General features: G+C 37.5%; 2 protein-coding genes across 3 annotated transcripts in view; one reads left to right on the top strand and one right to left on the bottom strand.

The window, feature by feature from the left end:
- SPIRE1 (spire type actin nucleation factor 1) overlaps positions 1–19,433 on the top strand; it is a 216,143-nt gene that overhangs the window by 174,153 nt on the left and 22,557 nt on the right. For both annotated transcript variants that reach the window (XM_029922848.1, XM_029922847.1), the window contains exons 9-10: positions 12,905–13,077; positions 15,785–15,875. In XM_029922848.1, the coding sequence (XP_029778708.1) occupies positions 12,905–13,077; positions 15,785–15,875 (264 nt within the window). The remainder of the gene's footprint in view (positions 1–12,904; positions 13,078–15,784; positions 15,876–19,433) is intronic.
- PRELID3A (PRELI domain containing 3A) overlaps positions 9,859–19,433 on the bottom strand; it is a 77,235-nt gene continuing 67,660 nt past the window's right edge. Inside the window, exon 7 of the mRNA XM_029922862.1 lies at positions 9,859–10,005. The gene's annotated coding sequence lies outside the window, so the exon portion shown is untranslated. The remainder of the gene's footprint in view (positions 10,006–19,433) is intronic.

The following is a 19,433-nucleotide window of genomic DNA, read 5'->3' as shown; positions in this document are numbered from 1 at the left end:
CTTAAGACTGGACTTTTAAAAAAATCACTATACCTTGGAAAAGGAATACTGGAGGTAATAGATGGCAATGAAACTATGAGGCAGAACACATGTATTACCATGATAAAAGTAAGCTTTATGACTCATAGGAATACAGAGTAGTTAATTAGGCTAAGGGGTTGTAAACTTTAGTGGAAATGCAGTAAAAAAGGGAGGAGCAAGGTAGGCATAATGTGCATGAACAACGCATATGATATTTGACATACAGTTTCTTCGCTTTTCTAATCCTTATTTGAACCTTTATTTTCTGTTAAACAACCATGTTATCTCCTGGGGTGCAGAAACGAGCAAGGCGGCACGCCTGCCCACAGATGTTCTGCAGTGTTGTGCGTGTTCATGTTGCAAGACCATTAACAGCAGCCAATCACAAGGTGCTAGTGAGGCCAGAGAGACTGGGGAGACTAGGGAAAGACTAGCTGTCCTTGTAAGTGTCACGGGGACACCCTCATTGCCTGGACGGGTCGTCATAAGTCTTTGTCTACATATATATTCTTCTCTTTCCTTTTAGAGAAACTAGATGGTCAAAAACAGGAAACCTACTTAGAATAAATATCAATTTTATATTGTGAGAATATCTTATTTTATTTTTTATTTTAATCGTATGCATTGGTGTTTCACAACAACCAGAATTGAGATTGTTCATTTTGTGAGAGTCTCACTTCTACAATTCTGCATTCAAACTGATCTTGAATTTTATTTGAAAGTAAGGAATTTGGGCTGATTTTTTCTGCAGATCTACTTACAGGTTCTTACTATACAATTTTGCTTTGGGGAGTTTGGTTTGATAAGATTGGCAGAATGAACTTGAAGAGAAGTTTCCCTAAATATTTTTATAACCTTTCCCTTCCTTGTAAATGCAAGCAGAATCCCACTATAGAAATTGGGGAAATGTGTAAGTGTTTAAAGAAGAAACGTTACCCGTAATTTCAATAGCCAGAGGCATCCACTGTGAATCTACTTGTGCCTTATGAAATGGAGACAAGAAAGCATTCTGCTCTCTTCATGTAATGTTGTTTGTGACATGAACATCTTCCCATGTCATTCAGTATGACTCCTGAGGACCTTATATCTTGATATATGGCTCTTTTGTGTTTTATTTACCCATTTCCCTACTGTTTGACAGACCCTCCATTTTTTCCCGTCAGGTCTGAAAATACTGTTCTTGTGCATCAGTCTTTGTTCATGTCTGATCATTTCCCTTTTTTCTAACATCTCATACTGTATTGAGACTTTGGGTTTTAAATATAAATTCTTCCTTTAAAAGCATCTTTTCCCTGGGGCACCTGGGTGGCTCAGTTGGTTGAGCATCCAACTTCAGCTTAGATCATGATCTCATGGTTTGTGCTTTTGAGCCCTGCATCGGGCTCTCTGCTGTCAGCACAGAGCCTGCTTCAGATCCTCTGTATCCCTCTCTCTACACCTCCCCTACTTGTGCACATTCTCTCTCTCTGTCTATCTCAAAAATAAATAAACATTTAAAAAATTTTTAAACATCTGTTCCCTAAACTTTTTTTAATTTTAATTCTTTTTATTTTTGAGACTAAGAGAGAAAGAGAGACAGTGTGAGCAGGGGAGGGTAAGAGAGAGAGAGGGAGACACAGAATCCGAAGCAGGCTCCAGGCTCTGAGCTGTCAGCACAGAGCCTGAGGCGGGGCTCGAATCCACAAACCGCGAAATCATGACCTGAGCTGAAGCCGGACGTTCAACCGACTGAGCCTCCCAGGCGCCCCTGTTCTCCAAACTTCTGAATTGCTATTATGCTTGATTTTTCTCCTCTTTGTAAAACATAGAGCTTGGAAAAGATCCAAACCTCATCTTCCAAGAATAATAGCATCTCTTTCTTATGCAGTAGTCAGTCAATTATTTCAAAAGATAGGTTCATGGACCAAAGAAGAGCAGAATGAGAAGATATTAGAGAAGGGTGACAAGTGCTCGGAGACTCTGTTGTATTTTATTTGCTCTGCATAATTAGGGAAATCTAGAGTCAGTAGTATTTGAATTCAGAAATGCAGGGTTTTTTAGATAGGTCAGCTTTTTTTTTTTTTTAACATTTATTTATTTTTAGGAGACAGAGAGAGACAGAGAACGAGTGGGAAAAGGGCAGAGAGAGAGGGAGACAGAATCCGAAGCAGGCTCCAGGTTCTGAGCGGTCAGCACAGAGCCCGACACGGGGCTCAAACCCACAAACTGTGAGATCCTGACCTGAGCCGAAGTTGATCGCTTAACCAGTTGAGCCACCCAGGTGCCCCAAAGTGGGCTTTATTTTTTAATTCAAGTATAATTAACATACAGTGTTATATACTAGTTTCAAGTGAACAGAATTCAAAAATTCTGTATATTTCTCAGTGCTCTTCAGGATAAGTGTACTTTTAGTCCCATTCACCTATTACACCCATTCCCCCAACCGCCTAACTTGTGGTAACCACCATCATCTTTTGTTTGCTTGTGTCTTTTTCCTTTGTTCATTTGTTTTGTTTCTTTTTTTTTTTAAACAGAAAACCTTTGTCTTTATTTTCCCCAAAAGTCACTTTCTTTGTTTACAAAAATGTTAGATTTTCCTCATTTTTAAGTTTTTAACCTAACCTTATTAAACTAGCATTTTCTAAGAAATTCTACATTTCATGAATACAAGTAACTTATAACAAAGAATAAAAACTCATCTTTAAAATTAATTAAATTAAGAGTGTCTGGTTGGTTGAATCAGGAGAGCATGTGACTCTTGATCTTGGGGTCGTGAGTTCAAGCCCCAAGAGTTCATAGAGATTACATACATAACATACAAAAATGTATTTATTGAATATTAAATTTTCTGGGTAACATTGGTTTCTATATTTACCAAAGTATACATGATAATAAAAGCAGCATCTTGAACTGTATAAGCCACATTTCATGTCCCTGTACTGCTTGAAGTTACAGAAGCACCCCAAATCAGTTGGCCTCCATATGAAACTATATTTTAGGAAATCACATAATGCTCTCTTCTTCATACAAATACAAATGCCTGCGAATATCATAGAAAACAGAGACCAAAAAGGAAAGTGGGCATGCTAAGAGTATCATATCATCTCCTGCTAAATTTAACAGTTTTTAAATTATGAAGTAATTCAGTTTTAAAGTTAATTTTTTTTCCATAATATTTTATTGTCAAATTGTTTTCCATACAACACCCAGTGCTCTTCCCCTTAAGTTTGTTTCTTAAATTCAGAGTATGAGTGAAATCATAGGGTATTTGTCTTTCTCTAACTGACTTCTTTCACTTAGAATCCTATCCTTTAGATCCATCCATGCTGTTGCAAATAGCAAGATTTCATTCTCTTTTATGGCTGAACAATATTCCATTGTGTAAACCACATCTTCTTTATCCATTCATCAGTTGATGGATACTTGGGCTGCTTCCATATCTTGGCTATTATACATAATGCTCCAGTAAATGTAGAGATGCCTGTAACTTTTCAAATTGGTGTTTTCCTTTTCTTTGGATAAATACCCAGTAGTGAAATTACTGGATCATTTGGTAATTCTATTTCTAATTTTTTGAGGAACAGTAGCTTTACCAGTTGACATTCCCACCAACACTGCACAAGGGTTCCTTTCCACATCCTCACCAACACTTGCTGTTTCTTGTGTTTTTGTTTTTAGACATTCTGACAGGTGTGAGGTATCTCATTGTGATTTTGGTGTGCATTTCTCTGATGATGAGTGACGTTGAACTTCTTTTCATGTATCTGTTGACTATATGGATGTCTTCTTTGGAAAAATCTCTATTCATGTCCTCTGCCCATTTTTAATTGCATTATTTGGGTTTTTTTGGTGTTGAATTACAGAAGTTCTTTATATAGTTTAGATATTAACCCTTATCAGTCATAACAGTTGCAAATATCTTCTCCCATTCAGTAGGCTGTCTTTTAGTTTTGTTGATGGTTTCCTTTGCTGTGCAAAAGCTTTATATTTTGATATAGTCCCAAGAGTTTAATGTTGCTTATTTCCCTTGCCTGAAGAGGCATATCTAGAAAAGTGTTTCTATAAGAAATATAGATTTTTTGAATAGTGAGTGGAAGATTATTGTCCTCAACATAAAATTCCTAACTACTTTTCTGTAGATAACTAAAACACAGTAAAATGCTTATTTAAAAATTATATCCTAATTTGTATATTAGGATGAAATACTTAAAATATTTCCTCATCATGGAACAATAAGCATGATTGTCAACAAATAGTTGCTTTATTTGCCCCATTGAAGATACACATCTCCTTTGTTGACATAAGTGCTTTTTAAAACCATCTACATATGATTCTGACATCTTGCCTAGTTGTGTTTGGGATATCACTCAATGCTTTATCTTCACATTATTTTTTTTAAATACTGTATTGAGATTTTGGATTGTAAATATAAATTATTCCTTTAAAAACACCAAAAAAATTGAGAGATATTTTCTATTAAATTTAGATGTTGGAACTCTACAGGCAATCCACTTTGGAAAATGAAAACAGGGAGACATTGTGCCCACTATGCCTGTAGATCTGTCCCTGCTACCGATCTGAGCTGCTGTCCTCCCTCAGCCTAGGTTATAGAATAGATGTTACTGGTAAGAACTTGGGGCTGCAATAAAAATAGTTAATTCTCACTGTCATGAATACCTAAATTAATCAAATATTTGTAGTAGGCTTTAAAAAAAAACTTGACTGAGGCATAATTTATCTACCATAAAATTCACCCATATAAAGTATACAATCCAGTGAGTTTTAGCATATGTGATAAAAATTTTCAGACAAATTATTTCAACAGCAAATAAATAAGTTTATCCTTAAGAAATTGGGAAACGTGGCTGGCTTGGTCAGTGGAGCAGCGACTCTTGATTTTGGAGTCATGAGTTTGAGCCCCACATTGGGGTAGAGCTTACTTAAACATAAAAAAATCTTTTTAGGAACTGAAATCAGGGGTGACTAAGTGGCTCAGTCAATTGAGTGTCTGACTTCAGCTCAGGTCATGATCTCATGGTTAGTGAGTTTGAGCCCCACATTGGGCTCTGTGCTGACAGCTAGCTCAGAACCTCAAGCCTGCTTCGGATTCTGTGTCTCCCTCTCTCTCTGACCCTCCCCTGCTCACGCTGTCTTTCTCTGTCTCTCAAAAATAAATAAAAAACATAAAAACATTAAAAATAAATAAATAAAAACTGAAATCATATTTATTAAGCCTTTACTACATGCAAAGCACATGTGAGCACCTTTTTTGGTAGAGTCATTTAATGTTCCTAACAATCTCGTGAGATAACCTTTCTTCCCATTTTATAGACTAAATAACTGAAGCACAGAGAGGTTAAGTAACTTCCCAGAATCACACTGCTAGCAAGTGGCAGAGTTGAGATTCAAGCTCAGACATTCTGGCTCCTGAGGCCTCTCTTCAACTGCTCTGATCCACTGCCTGCAATGGGCAGTGTAGTGATGCAGAGTGAGGCTAGTTCCTAACGGAGGTTTTTCATGAAATATTTCACCTTTGGCAGAGATTTTGGCTAGATTTTGTCCTGAAATAAATTACTTAATGCGTTTATTCTTAAAAGTTTTGTACCCTAAAATCATATTTAAGCCAAAATCCTATACTGTTTCTTTAAAATGTTTCTATCTTTATCATGCTTTCATTTTTAACATGTTCTTTAAAAAGTTATTTTTTCTTCTTTTGTTGTTACTCCATTTCAAGTCTTAGTGATATAATTGAAACTAAGACTCATGGTTTTATTGTATTTTAGATTTTTATTTGCTGCCTTCAAGTCTGAAATATGCCATTACAGGTCCTCTTGATCTGCCCCCCTTCTTTGTCTTCCTCGTATATTCCTAACAGCTGAATTATTTTCTTTTTATTGTTTGTTTTCTTTTTTCAGCAATGCGGCCACTTAGCATGTCTTACAGTTTTGACTTGTCAGGTAAAAAACCAAACCAAACCAAACCAAACACTTTCACACCTGACGTGGGTTTTGTGATTTCTGTGAAATACATTTCATTCATCTGCTTGTCCAAACATGTCTAAGAAGAAAATCGAAAGGCTTCTTCTAAGCTGTGGTCAGTAAGATGAAACATTCTGCTTATTTGAAAACAATATACTTAAGAAAATTAAAACTACAATAGCAAATCTCTTGCCTACCAAGGGATTATAGAAGAACCATGATACCATGCCTGTGGTTATAGAATCTGGTTGACCATCCTTAGGGTCACTGTCTCTCACCCACATTCTTCTGAAGCAGTGATGTCAGAATCTAAAACAACTTTGCCTTACTTATGAGAATAGAAAAGATTTTCAAGAAAGGAAGTTTTGACACTTCTCTCTAAAACACATTCAGTTATTTAAGTAATTAGACCCAAGAAGCTGTGAGCTACTTTAGACCACTGATAGGCAAGAGCTGTCTTTTGTGTCCCAGTGCTCCTTATGGATAGAGCCTAATCATGAATGATTCTGAGTGCTGATTGAGAGCATAAAAATGCAGATGTGTGGTACTGGCTTTGATTGTAAAGTACAGTTGACCCTGAACAACTGTGAATTTGAACTGGTCAGGTCCATTTGTGGGAGGATTTGTTTTACATTAGAGTTGACAGCAGAAGCTACAAGGGTTTTTTTACGGCTGCCCACCCCGGCTTCATAGGACCCCGTGGACTGAGGCGATGAGCAGAGCTGCAGGGTGGTCAGGGTCTGCACCCAGAGCTGGTGGTCACGGGGTGGAGCTGAAGCAAGGAATGTACCCAGAGGGCGGGATGGTGCTGCTCCAGCTACCCATCACCCCTGCTCCCTGGGGCTCAAGCCTGGGGCCACCCTCTCCCTTCCCACTCCTGAGGGGCTGAAGCTGCCAATGGCCACCTGTTGGTGGGGCACATATAGGCAGATGGGGCAGCTCCACTGTGCCCCCCAGGCCTCTGTGGCTGCCCACCCACCAGGTGGCTGCCTCTGCTATGGCCTCCAGGCCACAAAGTCTGTCTTCATGGGACCAGGCTCACTACTGCCTCCAGCCTGGCCTGACCTGCCTACACACAGATTTTTTTCAGTAAATATGCATTTTCTTGTCCTTATGATTTCTTAATATTTCCTTTTCTCTAGCTTTATTTTAAGAATACAGTGTGTGTTTGTGTGTGTGTGTGTGTTACATATAACATATGTTAATTGTTTATATTATCAGTAACCTCTCCACTCAGCAGTCCACTTAATTAGCAGTTAAGTTTTGGTGTAGGGGGGCCCAAAAGTTTTCAGATTCTCAACTGGGGCGAGGCTCTGCACCCCTAATCCCTGCCTTGTTCAAGAGTCAACTGTATAATTAATGTATTCCAAGTTTGTAGTACAAGTTTAGATCCCTGCTATTAAATAGACAGGGATTAATAGTGAAACAAGTAACCATTAATGACTAAATTTGATGCCTAAAATCAAGCCCCTTTTTAAAATGGGTTTTTAAAAATATGTATGAGTGAATTTTCAAAGCCAACTTAATCCTAAAAAATATTTTGCAAGTTAGAATTTTTTATTTTGGAAGCTGCTGTTTTGAGTGTAAGATGAGATGAGATGTTGGCACTAATATTTTCTTCTAGAGTTTTCTTTGATTTGCTCTAGAATTTTTGGCATACCTTATATACAAATTCGTATTTAACGAGCCAGAGAGTTCTAGTATTATATTCTGTTTATTAATACCTACTGAGTATCTTCCAACTGCTAAACTAGTTCCCAGCTGTTTTTTAAATTTGTTATATTTGTAGGTCTCAGGTGCCACTGTTATTTGTGCTTTTAAACTCAGATAAATATTTTATGATCTTCATTTACTACTTCTGACTGACCACTGAAGAGCTTTTTCTATTTTCTTTATTCATTTAAAAATTTTTATTTTATCAACCATTTGCAGAGTACAGAGTAAATGTTGTAAAAAAGAAAAAGGGAAACCTTGTAAAAATTTTGACCTGGAAAATAAACTCAGAAATGCTTTGGTACATATTTGTTATTGATAATCTTCAAAAGTTGGCAGTATATATTACAGAGACTGTGTCTCTTTCGCTGGTGATGTTTCTATCAGTTGGGACTATACAGGAGCTAAACATATTGACTATTAGCTAACATAAATTAGGCTGATCTGGACAGTATGCATGCCCACCTACACATCATATATGTTCTTATAGATTATATAGTGGCTTCTGATTTGGGAAGAAAGCTCTTAACCTCCCTGATGTAAAAGAGTAGCAAAAAATGTTATTTGCTTTCAACTGCTTATCTTTGGTACTTTAGTGCATTTCATAATTTCCACATGCTTCATTCTCGATTTCTTGTGCTAGCTACTTTTATGTTTGCATCATTGCATTTTGACTAATCAATTAAAATGTCCCAAGTTATAAATGGAAAAAGATCGATCCATTTAACCAAAATGCAAAGTTGGACTACAGTTCTTCTCTAAGTTGGAAAATTAACGCAGGAAGGAGTAAATATTTAAATATGTAGTATAGATAATGCCTCTGAACTTAAGCATAGAATAAGATATAATGAAGTATATACTGCTGCGTATGTATGTCTTAGAAATATTAATGCTTAGTGGAAAATCATAGCAATCTATTCAACAATAATTAAGGTAAGTGTAATTTATTTTTGCAGTGCAAACATATATAATCTGTATCACAGTCCTATTTCCTCCAACTAAATAAGCAGCAGTTGGTGTACCTGACGCACATGAATTTATTACATAAAGTATTTAATATCATGGTTAGATTCTGAACATGAGGCAGGTGACTTCTAAAGCCATAACAAACTACTTAAAATTTTCTCTTAAAAATATGTTCAACTGGGTCTTTTACAAATATGTATTATGAGATAAAATCACACACAATATTTTGTCTTCCATGTGGAGATCATCTTGAAACCTGTTACATATTTTATCAATCTCATTTATCTCAAAGCTTTGAATTTAATACAAGATGTTTATTTCAGTAATTTAGTGAATGAGCTCAATATAGTTCTCAGTCTCATTGTAGTGTTCAGGCAAGTAGAAAGCTATTTAGATAATTTCTCAAGTCTCCTGCATTGAAAATGAAATGAACTCACGGCAGCCACTGTCGTTTAACAGTATTCCCTAAACTTCAGGTCAGATGCCACCCTCACTATTTTTGCCAGCTTTTAAGTACCACCAGTATTATTTAAATGTTTTAATCTATCATCAGTGACTTAACTAAAATTTCTTAAGCAAAAACACCCAAAAAGCTATGTATCATGGGCTTGGTAGCATGGCCAAGTGGTCAAAAAGCCATGTATCTGATAGATTTTTTCTGAAACATTAAAATAAATACATACTCATTAAAACTTTCAGTGTTCCTCCATGCACTACTAGTGGCCTCACCCTTGGGGAAGCTCTGACTTGAATTGGAAGTATGAGACCCACTTCGGAAAGCTGACTGCTTCTCTTCTCACAGTACCTGCAGTGGGAGCGCCTCAGTTGGAATCTGTTGAAAGTCTAACTACTACAACAATTTGAGAAATTCTATAGATAGTGTATAAAATAAGATACACTATAGAATAAGGATCTTTTAAAATACGTTCAAGACCATATTGAGCAGTACCTTTTTTTCTTAAAGAATAGGATTTATCAATTAGCCTGATCATTCCCTTCTTTGCTTTCTAGAAAACTTTTAATTATACTCTTAAGTGTGGCAGCCTACTGCTCTCTACGCCCCCATAGGAAAGATTTAAATATTTCAACCTTTAAATTTGTGTTAAAACTTGCTGCTTTTGCCCTTTTGTCCCCCTTAGTGTAATTATGTTTTTGTTCCAGCTGCCTAACATCTGGAAAAGTAATAAGATGAACACATGTGTTGTCAAGTTTTCCATTAAGAATTTAATGTAAAACAAACAATTGATGGACAGATCTGTCTGTCTTCCTTTTCTTCCTTTCCTCCCTCTTGCTTACTCAGACTCTTTCTTCTCATTCACAAGGATATGTGCTCTGACCTTCTTCATCTCTAAAAGTAAGCAGAAATTGTAAATGTTAAACTGGATACATATAACTGGTAGTAACTTATATGACTTTTTCATATACTTATATGTCTGTCAAGGAAGGCTGTAGTAGAACACACTTATTCACTGAGTGTTTCCTAGAAATCCACCCCTTACACCTCAAGTGTATAAATACTGTATGTTGGGAGGGAAACTACTATATTTTATAACAGCTGCAATTACAGTGCTTTCCCTCCTAAAGGAGCTTTAATCATTCATGTCTTCACTTTCATGGTTAGTGTACCCTTACCTTCAACCACAGGAGTTTCTCAGACTGTTCCATGTGCAAAGATCAGTTTCATGTTGGTCTGTAAATTAAATTGTGCATTGACTGCCTTTTTTCACTTTTAAATGCTCGAATTTAATAGTTATTAAACTTAGTCTGTGTTTAACACTTCATTTGAAATACTGAAGAAAATTAGTTCCACTTGCATTAGCTCCACAGGGTACAGGGAGAAAACAGTGGCCTTGAGAATCAATAGCACTAATTAGGAATCAAGTATCAGCTGTGCAACACACTGGCTGTGTGACCGGCTAATCACTCTGAGCCTTACCTTTCTTACAAATGGAGAGAAAAATCAGTGTTTATAATTGCCAACATTTATTGTGTGTTGTCATTATTACGCACAGTAGTATTTTATATGCAATTTTTAATCTTCAAAATGAGCTCATGTATGTTTTTAGGCCCATTTTACAGATGCCGAAACAAGAGGTTAGGTAACTTGCTCACATTCACACAACTAGCAACAGAACTAGACTTTGAACCTAAATCATCTGCATCTTACTATATTATATACTCTGTACTCTGTATCCTATGTTATATACTCTGTACTTTATATTCTGTACTATGTCCTCTTACTATGTATGCAATACTCTTATCTGTACTTTGTACTCTGTGCTTTGTACTCTCTTGTCTGTACTCGGTACTATATATTCTGTACTTTGCTCTATTCTACATACTTAACTGTATACTGTATATACTATATGCTCTGTATATATTCTCTAGTCTCATACTACATGCTCAATATACTCTGTACTCTTTATACTATATATACTCTGTGCTCTGTAGTGTGTACTTTGCTCTAGGATATATACTCTATATGTTGTGTGCTCTGTACTCTGTACTGTGTGCTCTATATAGTCTATGCTCTTTACTCTCTATGCTATATATACTCTGCTCTGTACTCTATATACTCTATGCCCTGTACTTTATACTATATACTCTATATTTCTGTGCCCTATACTCTATACTATATACTCTATATACTCTGTGTTCTGTACTCTATACTCCATATACTCTATGCCCTATACTCCATACTGTATACACTATGTGCTCTATGCTCTGTACTCTTCATACTCTGTAGTCCGTACTCTGTTATATAATATACCCTCTGTACCCTTACTCTGTATTACTCTAGACTCTTCTCTGTTCTACATACTGTACTCTCTGTACTCTCTTCTGTACTAAATACACTATATACTGTGGCCTGTAATGTTTTATTGTCACATGTGGCATCCATACTTGTTTCTTCTAACAGATGATTTTTGACTTGGGCATAAAAGCCAAGCCATTTATTTATGTTTTCAATCCAAAGAACATGTATACTTTTATACTATATAAGAAACTATAACTTGTACTGATTGCACTTGCCTGCCATGTTTGTATAGACTTTTTGCATGGCTTTCATTCTTTTCTAATGGACGCTGATCTATGATGCTTCTAAGTCTGTTCATGGGTATGTATCATGTCTTCTTTACCTGTATGCTTCCACCCTTAGGCTTTTCTAATGTTTGTTTTTCTCTGTATACTTCCAAACATGGCTATGCACTATGAAAAATTAAATTGGATGAATGATATATATATTCAAAGTAAAGTCTCTTTCACTTTAAAAAAAATGTACTCTCTATACTCTGTACTCTATACTGTGTACTGCATACTTTATATACTCCCTGCTCTGTACTCTCTATACTACTCTGTACTCTATAGTCTGTACTCTATACTATATACTCTCATACTCTATGCTCTGTGCTCCCTATACTATATACTCTGTGCTCTATAGTCTTTACTTTATACTATATACTCTATATGCTCTGTGCCCTTCCTATACTCTATACTCTGTGCTCTGTATAGTCTGTACTTTGTACTATATACTCTATATGTTCTGTGCTCCCTATACTATATACTCTATGTTCTGTAGTCTGTACTTTGTACTATATATTCCATGCTCTGTACTCTGTATTATATATTCTATGCTCTGTACCCTGCATACTGTATCCTCTGTGCTGCCACATTTCTTTGATCTGTTGTATTACCTTCCCACCCAGATTTGAGCTCTGAATAATCTAAATCATAAAGCAGTTTTATCAGAGGGAATGTGTCCCAGAGTCTCTGTGATCGTGTTTATATGAATATAGATTATTCACTATTTTGATTTTTAAATTAAACCATTTTCAAATCTTTGAGCCATATGCCTGCTTTGGCGTTGTGTATACCACCACTGTGGTCCATCTATCACTAGCTTTTTGGAGACTGTGAAGTAAAACTAACCTCTCTGGCAGATACAGAAGTTACAGTCAGTTATCTATAGGATTCCTTGTGGCTCTAAATTCTAATGTATAAATGTGAATATATAATTATTCACTTAAAGGTTTTCTTTAATTGAATATGACAGATAATGTCTAACAAAAATGTTTTATATATATAGGCATTATTGTATCAAGCCTCTGGGTTGTATTTGTGTGACGTGGAAATGCCATGTCACCTGGTATGTGCTACCAAGCCCAAGTACCTAGAAAAGTGCATTCAGCCTACTGATTACCTTTCTTAGCTTGAGAAAAGGTAAGCTTTCACCTTTCTTTCACCAGATGTAACTACTCCTGAATCTCCAAAGAACGTTGCAGAATCATCAATGGTGAATGGAGGTTTAACATCACAAACAAAAGAAAATGGGTTGCATGCTGCACAGCAGGTGCCTCTGCAGCGGAAGAAGCTCCTCAAAGCCCCAACTCTGGCCGAACTGGACAGCTCCGACTCCGAGGTGAGTCCCATGAGGTTCCGGCTCAAACCTAGACTTCCATGTTCAGAATGTCAGCCCTCTCTGACCTAGTTCACTAATCATGTTGTCTCAGTTGTTGCTTAAACTCTTCCCATTTTTCAATCAATAAAGTTGGGATTGAAACTCATTTGTTTGGCAGGAAGTGAAACAGTGGATTACTTACTATTTTTCAGTAAAGACCAGTATGGTGGCCATAGTTTATAGAATAAGTTGTGAAATATTCACATGGTCTTAGATTATAGTGCTGTTAAAATGTTGAAAAAATGCAAACATTATCTTCATTATGTTTCCCTTCCTTTGGAAAGGAAAAAAGAAAAATATATTTCCATGGATTCTTCTCTCACACACACACACACACATTTACCCATAGTGAAACTTGTTCTTTCTGTAATAATACTAATAGATAGATCTGCAAAAGAACACTCTTCTAAGGTTCTCCAGATTTCATCTTTCCCCTGCTGCCCTTTGGAGAAAGATCTCACGTCCTCCCTGGTTTCTAGAAACAATCAAGATGCTGGTGCTTCATGAATCTCTTCCAAGCCTTTGTCCGCAGCATCAGTGGTGTGTATCTCCACTGTGTAAAATGAAATTACATGCTTGCCTCCCTCTTCCCTCAGGCCCTGCCAGACAAACAACACTCACACACAGCCAGCTTCTTGTCTTCTGTTTGCTGTTGTCGGTGCTGGCTCCATCCACTCCAAGTTAGAATTAAAGAATTATTCTTTGATTGCCCTGACTGGTTTCTGAGACAATTCTGGCAGCCTTAAGTAACAGTGCCACTCTTGGAGCAAAGCAACAGTAAAGGAGCAGCAGGAGTTCTGGAAGTGACCTTGTTCCAGCTAGCACATGTGGTTAAGAGTCACTGGTCAGGATGTAGAACTAGAAAAGGCCTAGTTTAGTGAGTGTCAGACTAGTAACTGCTTTGGACAATACAAGCAAGCAAGTTTTAGAAAGCAGGCCTGGCAATAGAGAAGACCAGGGTTTCAGAGAATAGAGATCATCAGGATCCCCCAGCCAGACAGAAAGTGCTTATTTGGGGGAATGAGCACCACAGGCAAGCTGAGCAGGATTCTATACCCACATCCTCTTGCTCAGACCTGACCTCCAAGTCCCCTAACCTCTTCTGGGTGTCTCTGTGATTCCTCGCTTTGTAAATAGTGAGAGATTGGGTCTAGCTGCCTGTGGTTGGCATGCAGGGGCAGAGGACTGTCAACAGCTTTTGAGAGAAAATCCCAAAAGGACTCGAACCATGCTGTTGTCCCCACCACTTCTCTGTCTCCTGCTGACTGGCTTACACTCACCTGACTGCCCCAGAACAGGTTCTTGGTTCTTCACAATGGGAGCAAGTGAAATCAGGAAAGAGTGGTGTGGAAGTTGTGGACATGCTCAGAGTTCTATAAAAGCAGACTTTAAAAATGTTTCTGGGGAAGGTTGCCTGAGGTATGTGAGGCTGGGGGATGGTTTCTGCTGTTTAACTCAAGGTAGCACCCACTTCATAATTTTTTGAAAGTACTGTGTATGGCCCCTTTATCTTTTCCTAAGAGATCCTCTTAGCTTTTATTTCCTTTCGACCTTCCATAAGCAGAAGGAGGTCATTCTCATTGCTTGCTAGCTTTTCTGGAGGTTTGTGTGACCTCTACACCATGTCTGGGGTTGAAGCTTTGGTTACATTGCTTGATTTGTTCTTCATGGTTTGTACCAAGAGTGTGGAGATCACTGTTCAAACCTTCTTTGTTTGAACAGCGTGGTTTATACAGCGTTTTTTCATCTCATGTTCTTTGACCAGATCCTTTGTATTACAGCGTGTTTGAAACCACAGCTTTCAACAGTAGATTTTAGGTGAGGCCATTTTTTGTGAAAGGCCTAATTCTTAAAACCACCTTAACTAAGTAGGTCAGAGAGAATTTTCACTACTTGTCACACATAATCATCGGTTAATATTTTAACACTTAAAATTATTATTCTACATTTAAAAGTATTTAGCAGTTTTCTATAGATATTATGGAAATAAGTTGTCTTTTTGTTAATATATATCCTGTCACATAGTAGATAATAAAATTCTCATGAATAAATATTGTACTTCATTATGGTATTATTATTAAAACATAAATTAAGGAGGTCACTTCTCACTGGTCATAGGAATATAAGTTTTATTTTGTACAATGTAGATATTTTTCTAGATTCATATGAAATGTTTATTTTCATCTTATTCAACAAAGATTAATATTTATTCATTACTTACTAACAATGGGTTTGTTACTAACAACAATGAATGAGACACATAGCATCTCCCTTCATGAAGGTCCCAATCTATTACTTTTATAAATGTCTTAAATATTTCCCTAGTAATAATGTTAACCACTGTTTACTGTGTACCTGGTAATGTGCTAAGCATTGAGTTTCGAGTACATTATCTTATCTGATGCAACAATACAGTGTAAAGATGGTATCAAATACCAGTTGTTGAAACCTAGGTGAGAAACTTGCTCCGTGTCCCATCATGCTAATGAGGGATACAAACCCAGACTCGTCTAATTTTAGATCCCTTCTACTTTGTCTTCTACTTGACTTGAACCTTTGACATTATAATTTGGTGCCTCACATTAAAATAAATCTCTAATAGTAAAATGTGATTAGCACGAGAGCACTGATGTCTTAATCTGTATTCCTCTGCCCCCACCTTTCTCAGGAGGAAACTCTGCACAGGTCAGCCAGCAGCAGCAGTGTGTCTCCCTCTTTCCTTGAAGACCCCTCAGCAGAGGCTGTGTCCACAAAGAAGAGTGAGTATTTATGATGCAAAGAGCTAAGATGCCTTCAAAAACACAGGGGACCTAGAATAGGGAATCACAGAGTGCCTTGTGATGATCATTTAAGGTACAAAGAATTAACCCTGGAATTTCACTAGTCAGGAGCAGAAATATTGTTGTATTCCTAGAGTGACTTGTTAAGGTAGGGCTTAACTGGTAACTGGGCCTCAGGTTCTTATAACAGATCACTCACCATTGGGTTGTAGGGAATAAGTCAACTGTGTGTGTGTGTGTGTGTGTGTGTGTGTGCGCACGCGCACGTTTAAGATTAATACCTCCTTGTCTGAATTTAAGCTCACAGACCTAAGCAGTCACCCTTGTTATCATTCCCACCCCCATACACATACACACATATCCATACCCACATACATATATAGATAGTAAAAATACCTTTGTAGCTCTTCAAAGATTCTGAACACAGAATCTAAAGTTAAGTGATTTCTAAATGTTTTTAATAATCTTTTTCATGTACAAGATCATTATGAAAGATTAAAAATTACACATTTAAGGAAAGGATTCTGGGAAGATGGTGGAACAGGACGCACCAAGAATCCATTTCCCCTCTAGACAACAATTGCATTGGCAGAATCTGTCTGATGTAACTACTTTGGAACTCTGGAGTCTGTTGCTTGTAACTTCTAGGGGAAGATTTAGATGAAAAATTGTAGTTAATTTCATTCGCTTTCAGCAGCTACTCATGCCCCACCCCCAGCCACAAGGCAGTGTACTGTTCCTAAAGCAGTTTGCACACAACTTATAGGAGCTAGGGTGGACAAAAAGGACCCTGTCCTCCAAATATTGGGAATCTGTCTTCTGATTGCTGATTGCTCCATATGATTCCAAAGGTGTAGACAAAGAGGCATGCAGTCATTGATGTTCTGTATTGCAAGCTCCCTGCATGCTAAAGTGACTTCCAGGCGATTTAAAGGGCTGCCTCCTCACCCCCCTCTTCATTTTTAGCTTTTTCCCTTTCCATAGCCAGACATTAAAGACTAGGATATTCAGAAACAACCAACAACTACATATACAGGGAAAATTAAGAAGTGACTATGCATGCCCAGAGAATGGCTCATGAAAGACCTGAGAAGATCTTAAGTTTATTTCTCAGGCTGATCCTCAGCACAGAGAGAGCCTACAACAATCAAGAAAACAGTAAGCAAAAACAATAACAAAAAAACAGTAGCACCGGGAAAAGGGGCAGAATCTGATTTCCAGATTTATCACATTATTAGATTCAATGTCCAGTTTTTAACAAAACAAACACACACACACACAAATCACAAGGCATATAAAGAAACAGGAAGGTACAGGGGCGCCTGGGTGGCTCAGTCGGTTAAGCCTCCAACTTCGGCTCAGGTCAGATCTCACGTTCGTGGGTTCGAGCCCCACATCAGGCTCTGTGCTGACAGCTAGCTCAGAGCCTGGAGCCTGTTTCCAGTTCTGTGTCTCCTTCTCTCTCTGCCCCTCCCCCTCTATGCTCTGTCTCTCTCTATATCAAAAATAAATAAAACATTAAAAAATTTTTGAAAAAAAAACCTTAAATTAAAAAAAAAGAAAAAAGAAACAGGAAGGTATAGTCCATTCAGAGTAAAGAAATAAATAAACAGAAACTGTCCCAGAAAAAGAGGGTGATATGCCAATCAAAGACTTTAAAATACTGTTTTAAAATGCTCAAAGAACTAAAAGAAGATGTGGAGAAAGTCAAGAACACAATGCGTGAGCAAAATGGGAAGATCAGTAAAGAGCTAGAAACCCTAATATGAAACCAAAAAGAAATTCTGGAGCTGAAAATTCCATTAACTGAAATGAAAAATTCACTAAAAGATTAAAGGGCAGATTTGAGCAGGCAGAAGAAAGAATCTACAAACTCAGAGCTAGGACAACAGAAAGCATCATGTCTGAGGAATAGAAAGACAAAAGACCAAAGTCAAGCAAACAGAGACCAAGAGATCTGTGGGATACCATGAGCCGGACCAACATATGAATGGTGGGAGTTCCCAAAGGAGAGGAGAGAGAGAAAAGGACAGAATGAATAATTGCAGGAATAATTTCCAAGACTTCCCAAATTTGATGAAAGACATTAATATGAACATCCAAGAAGCTCCACTAAAATGAACTCAAAGAGACCCACACCAGGACACATTATAATCCAACTTTCAAAAGCCTAAGAGCAACAAGAGAGAAGTGAGTCACTAGATACAAGGGATCCTTAATCAAATTTTCAGCATATTTCTCGTCAGAAACTGGAGGCCAGAAGGCAGTGGGCCGATATACCTTTCCACCCAGCTCTCTGAAATTTTGCTTTACACCACTTCACTTTTTTTGAAAGACCAACATTAATATCTGTTTTAGCTAACTGAAAGAAATCTAAAGAGAATTTTCACTTCTACAAAATGCTTTAAATTTTTTTTAACATTAATTTATTTTTGAGAGACAGAGCATGAGCAGAGAGGGGCAGAGAGAGAGGGAGACACAGAAGCCGACGACAGGCTCTAGACTCTGAGCTGTTAGCCCAAAGCCCGAGGCGAGGCTCAAACTCAGGAACCATGAGATCATGACCTGAGCCGAAGTCGGACGCTTAACGGACCGAGCCACCCAGGCGCTCCTACTTCTACAAAACGCTTTAGTTGCTTCTTTGGTGTTTGCCATTTCAGCTTACAAAAGGTTTCATAGGAGTGCTCTTCTTCCAAGAGAGTTGGGGAACTCTGTATTCAGAATGCTTAAAGAAGAAAATGTTAATCAGCAGTCTTCCATCCAGCAAAACTGTTGTTCAAAGTGAGAGAGAAATGAGGATATTCCCAGATAAACAAAAGCTGAGGGAGTTCACAACCACTAGCCCCTCCCGGCAGCAAAGGCTCAGAGGTCCTACAGGCTGCACTGGAGGGACACTAGGTAATAATTCGAAGCCATGGGAGAAATAAAAGATCTCAATCAAATACATACGCAATTACAAAAGCTAATATTATTGTAACAGTGCTTGGAACTGCACTTCTTGGTTTCTATGTAAACTAAGAGATTAATGTACTTAAAAGAATTATTAGTCTGTATTTTGGGGAAGACAGTATATACAAATGTAATTTTGTGACACCAGCACCCAAAAGGAATGGAGGACAGAGCTGGATGGGAGCAGAGTTTTGTGTATTATAGAAATTAAGCTGCTATACATCCAAATCAGTATGTTATAATTTTAGGCTGTTAAATGTAGTTCCCATGGTAACCATGAAGAAAATAGCTACAGAATATATACCAAAAAAATGGGAAAGGAATTTAAATGTTTCATTGTAAAAAAATATATTTAACATGAAAGACAAGAATGAAGGAAATGAACTATAAGGCATATAGAAAACAAATGACAGAAGTCACTCCTGATCAGTAATTAGTTTAAATGCAGAAGATATGAACAGACACTTCTCCAAAGAAGACATCCAAATGGCCTACAGACACATAAAACGATGCTCAACATCACTCATCATCAGGGAAACACAAATCAAAACCACACTGAGATACCACCTCACGCCAGTCAGAGTGGCT

This window comes from Suricata suricatta, chromosome 14 (assembly GCF_006229205.1).
Source record: "Suricata suricatta isolate VVHF042 chromosome 14, meerkat_22Aug2017_6uvM2_HiC, whole genome shotgun sequence".
In the NCBI taxonomy this organism is placed as follows: domain Eukaryota; kingdom Metazoa; phylum Chordata; class Mammalia; order Carnivora; family Herpestidae; genus Suricata; species Suricata suricatta.
The sequence above is the reverse complement of the archived record's forward strand: the minus strand, read 5'-3'. Positions and strand labels throughout refer to the sequence as shown.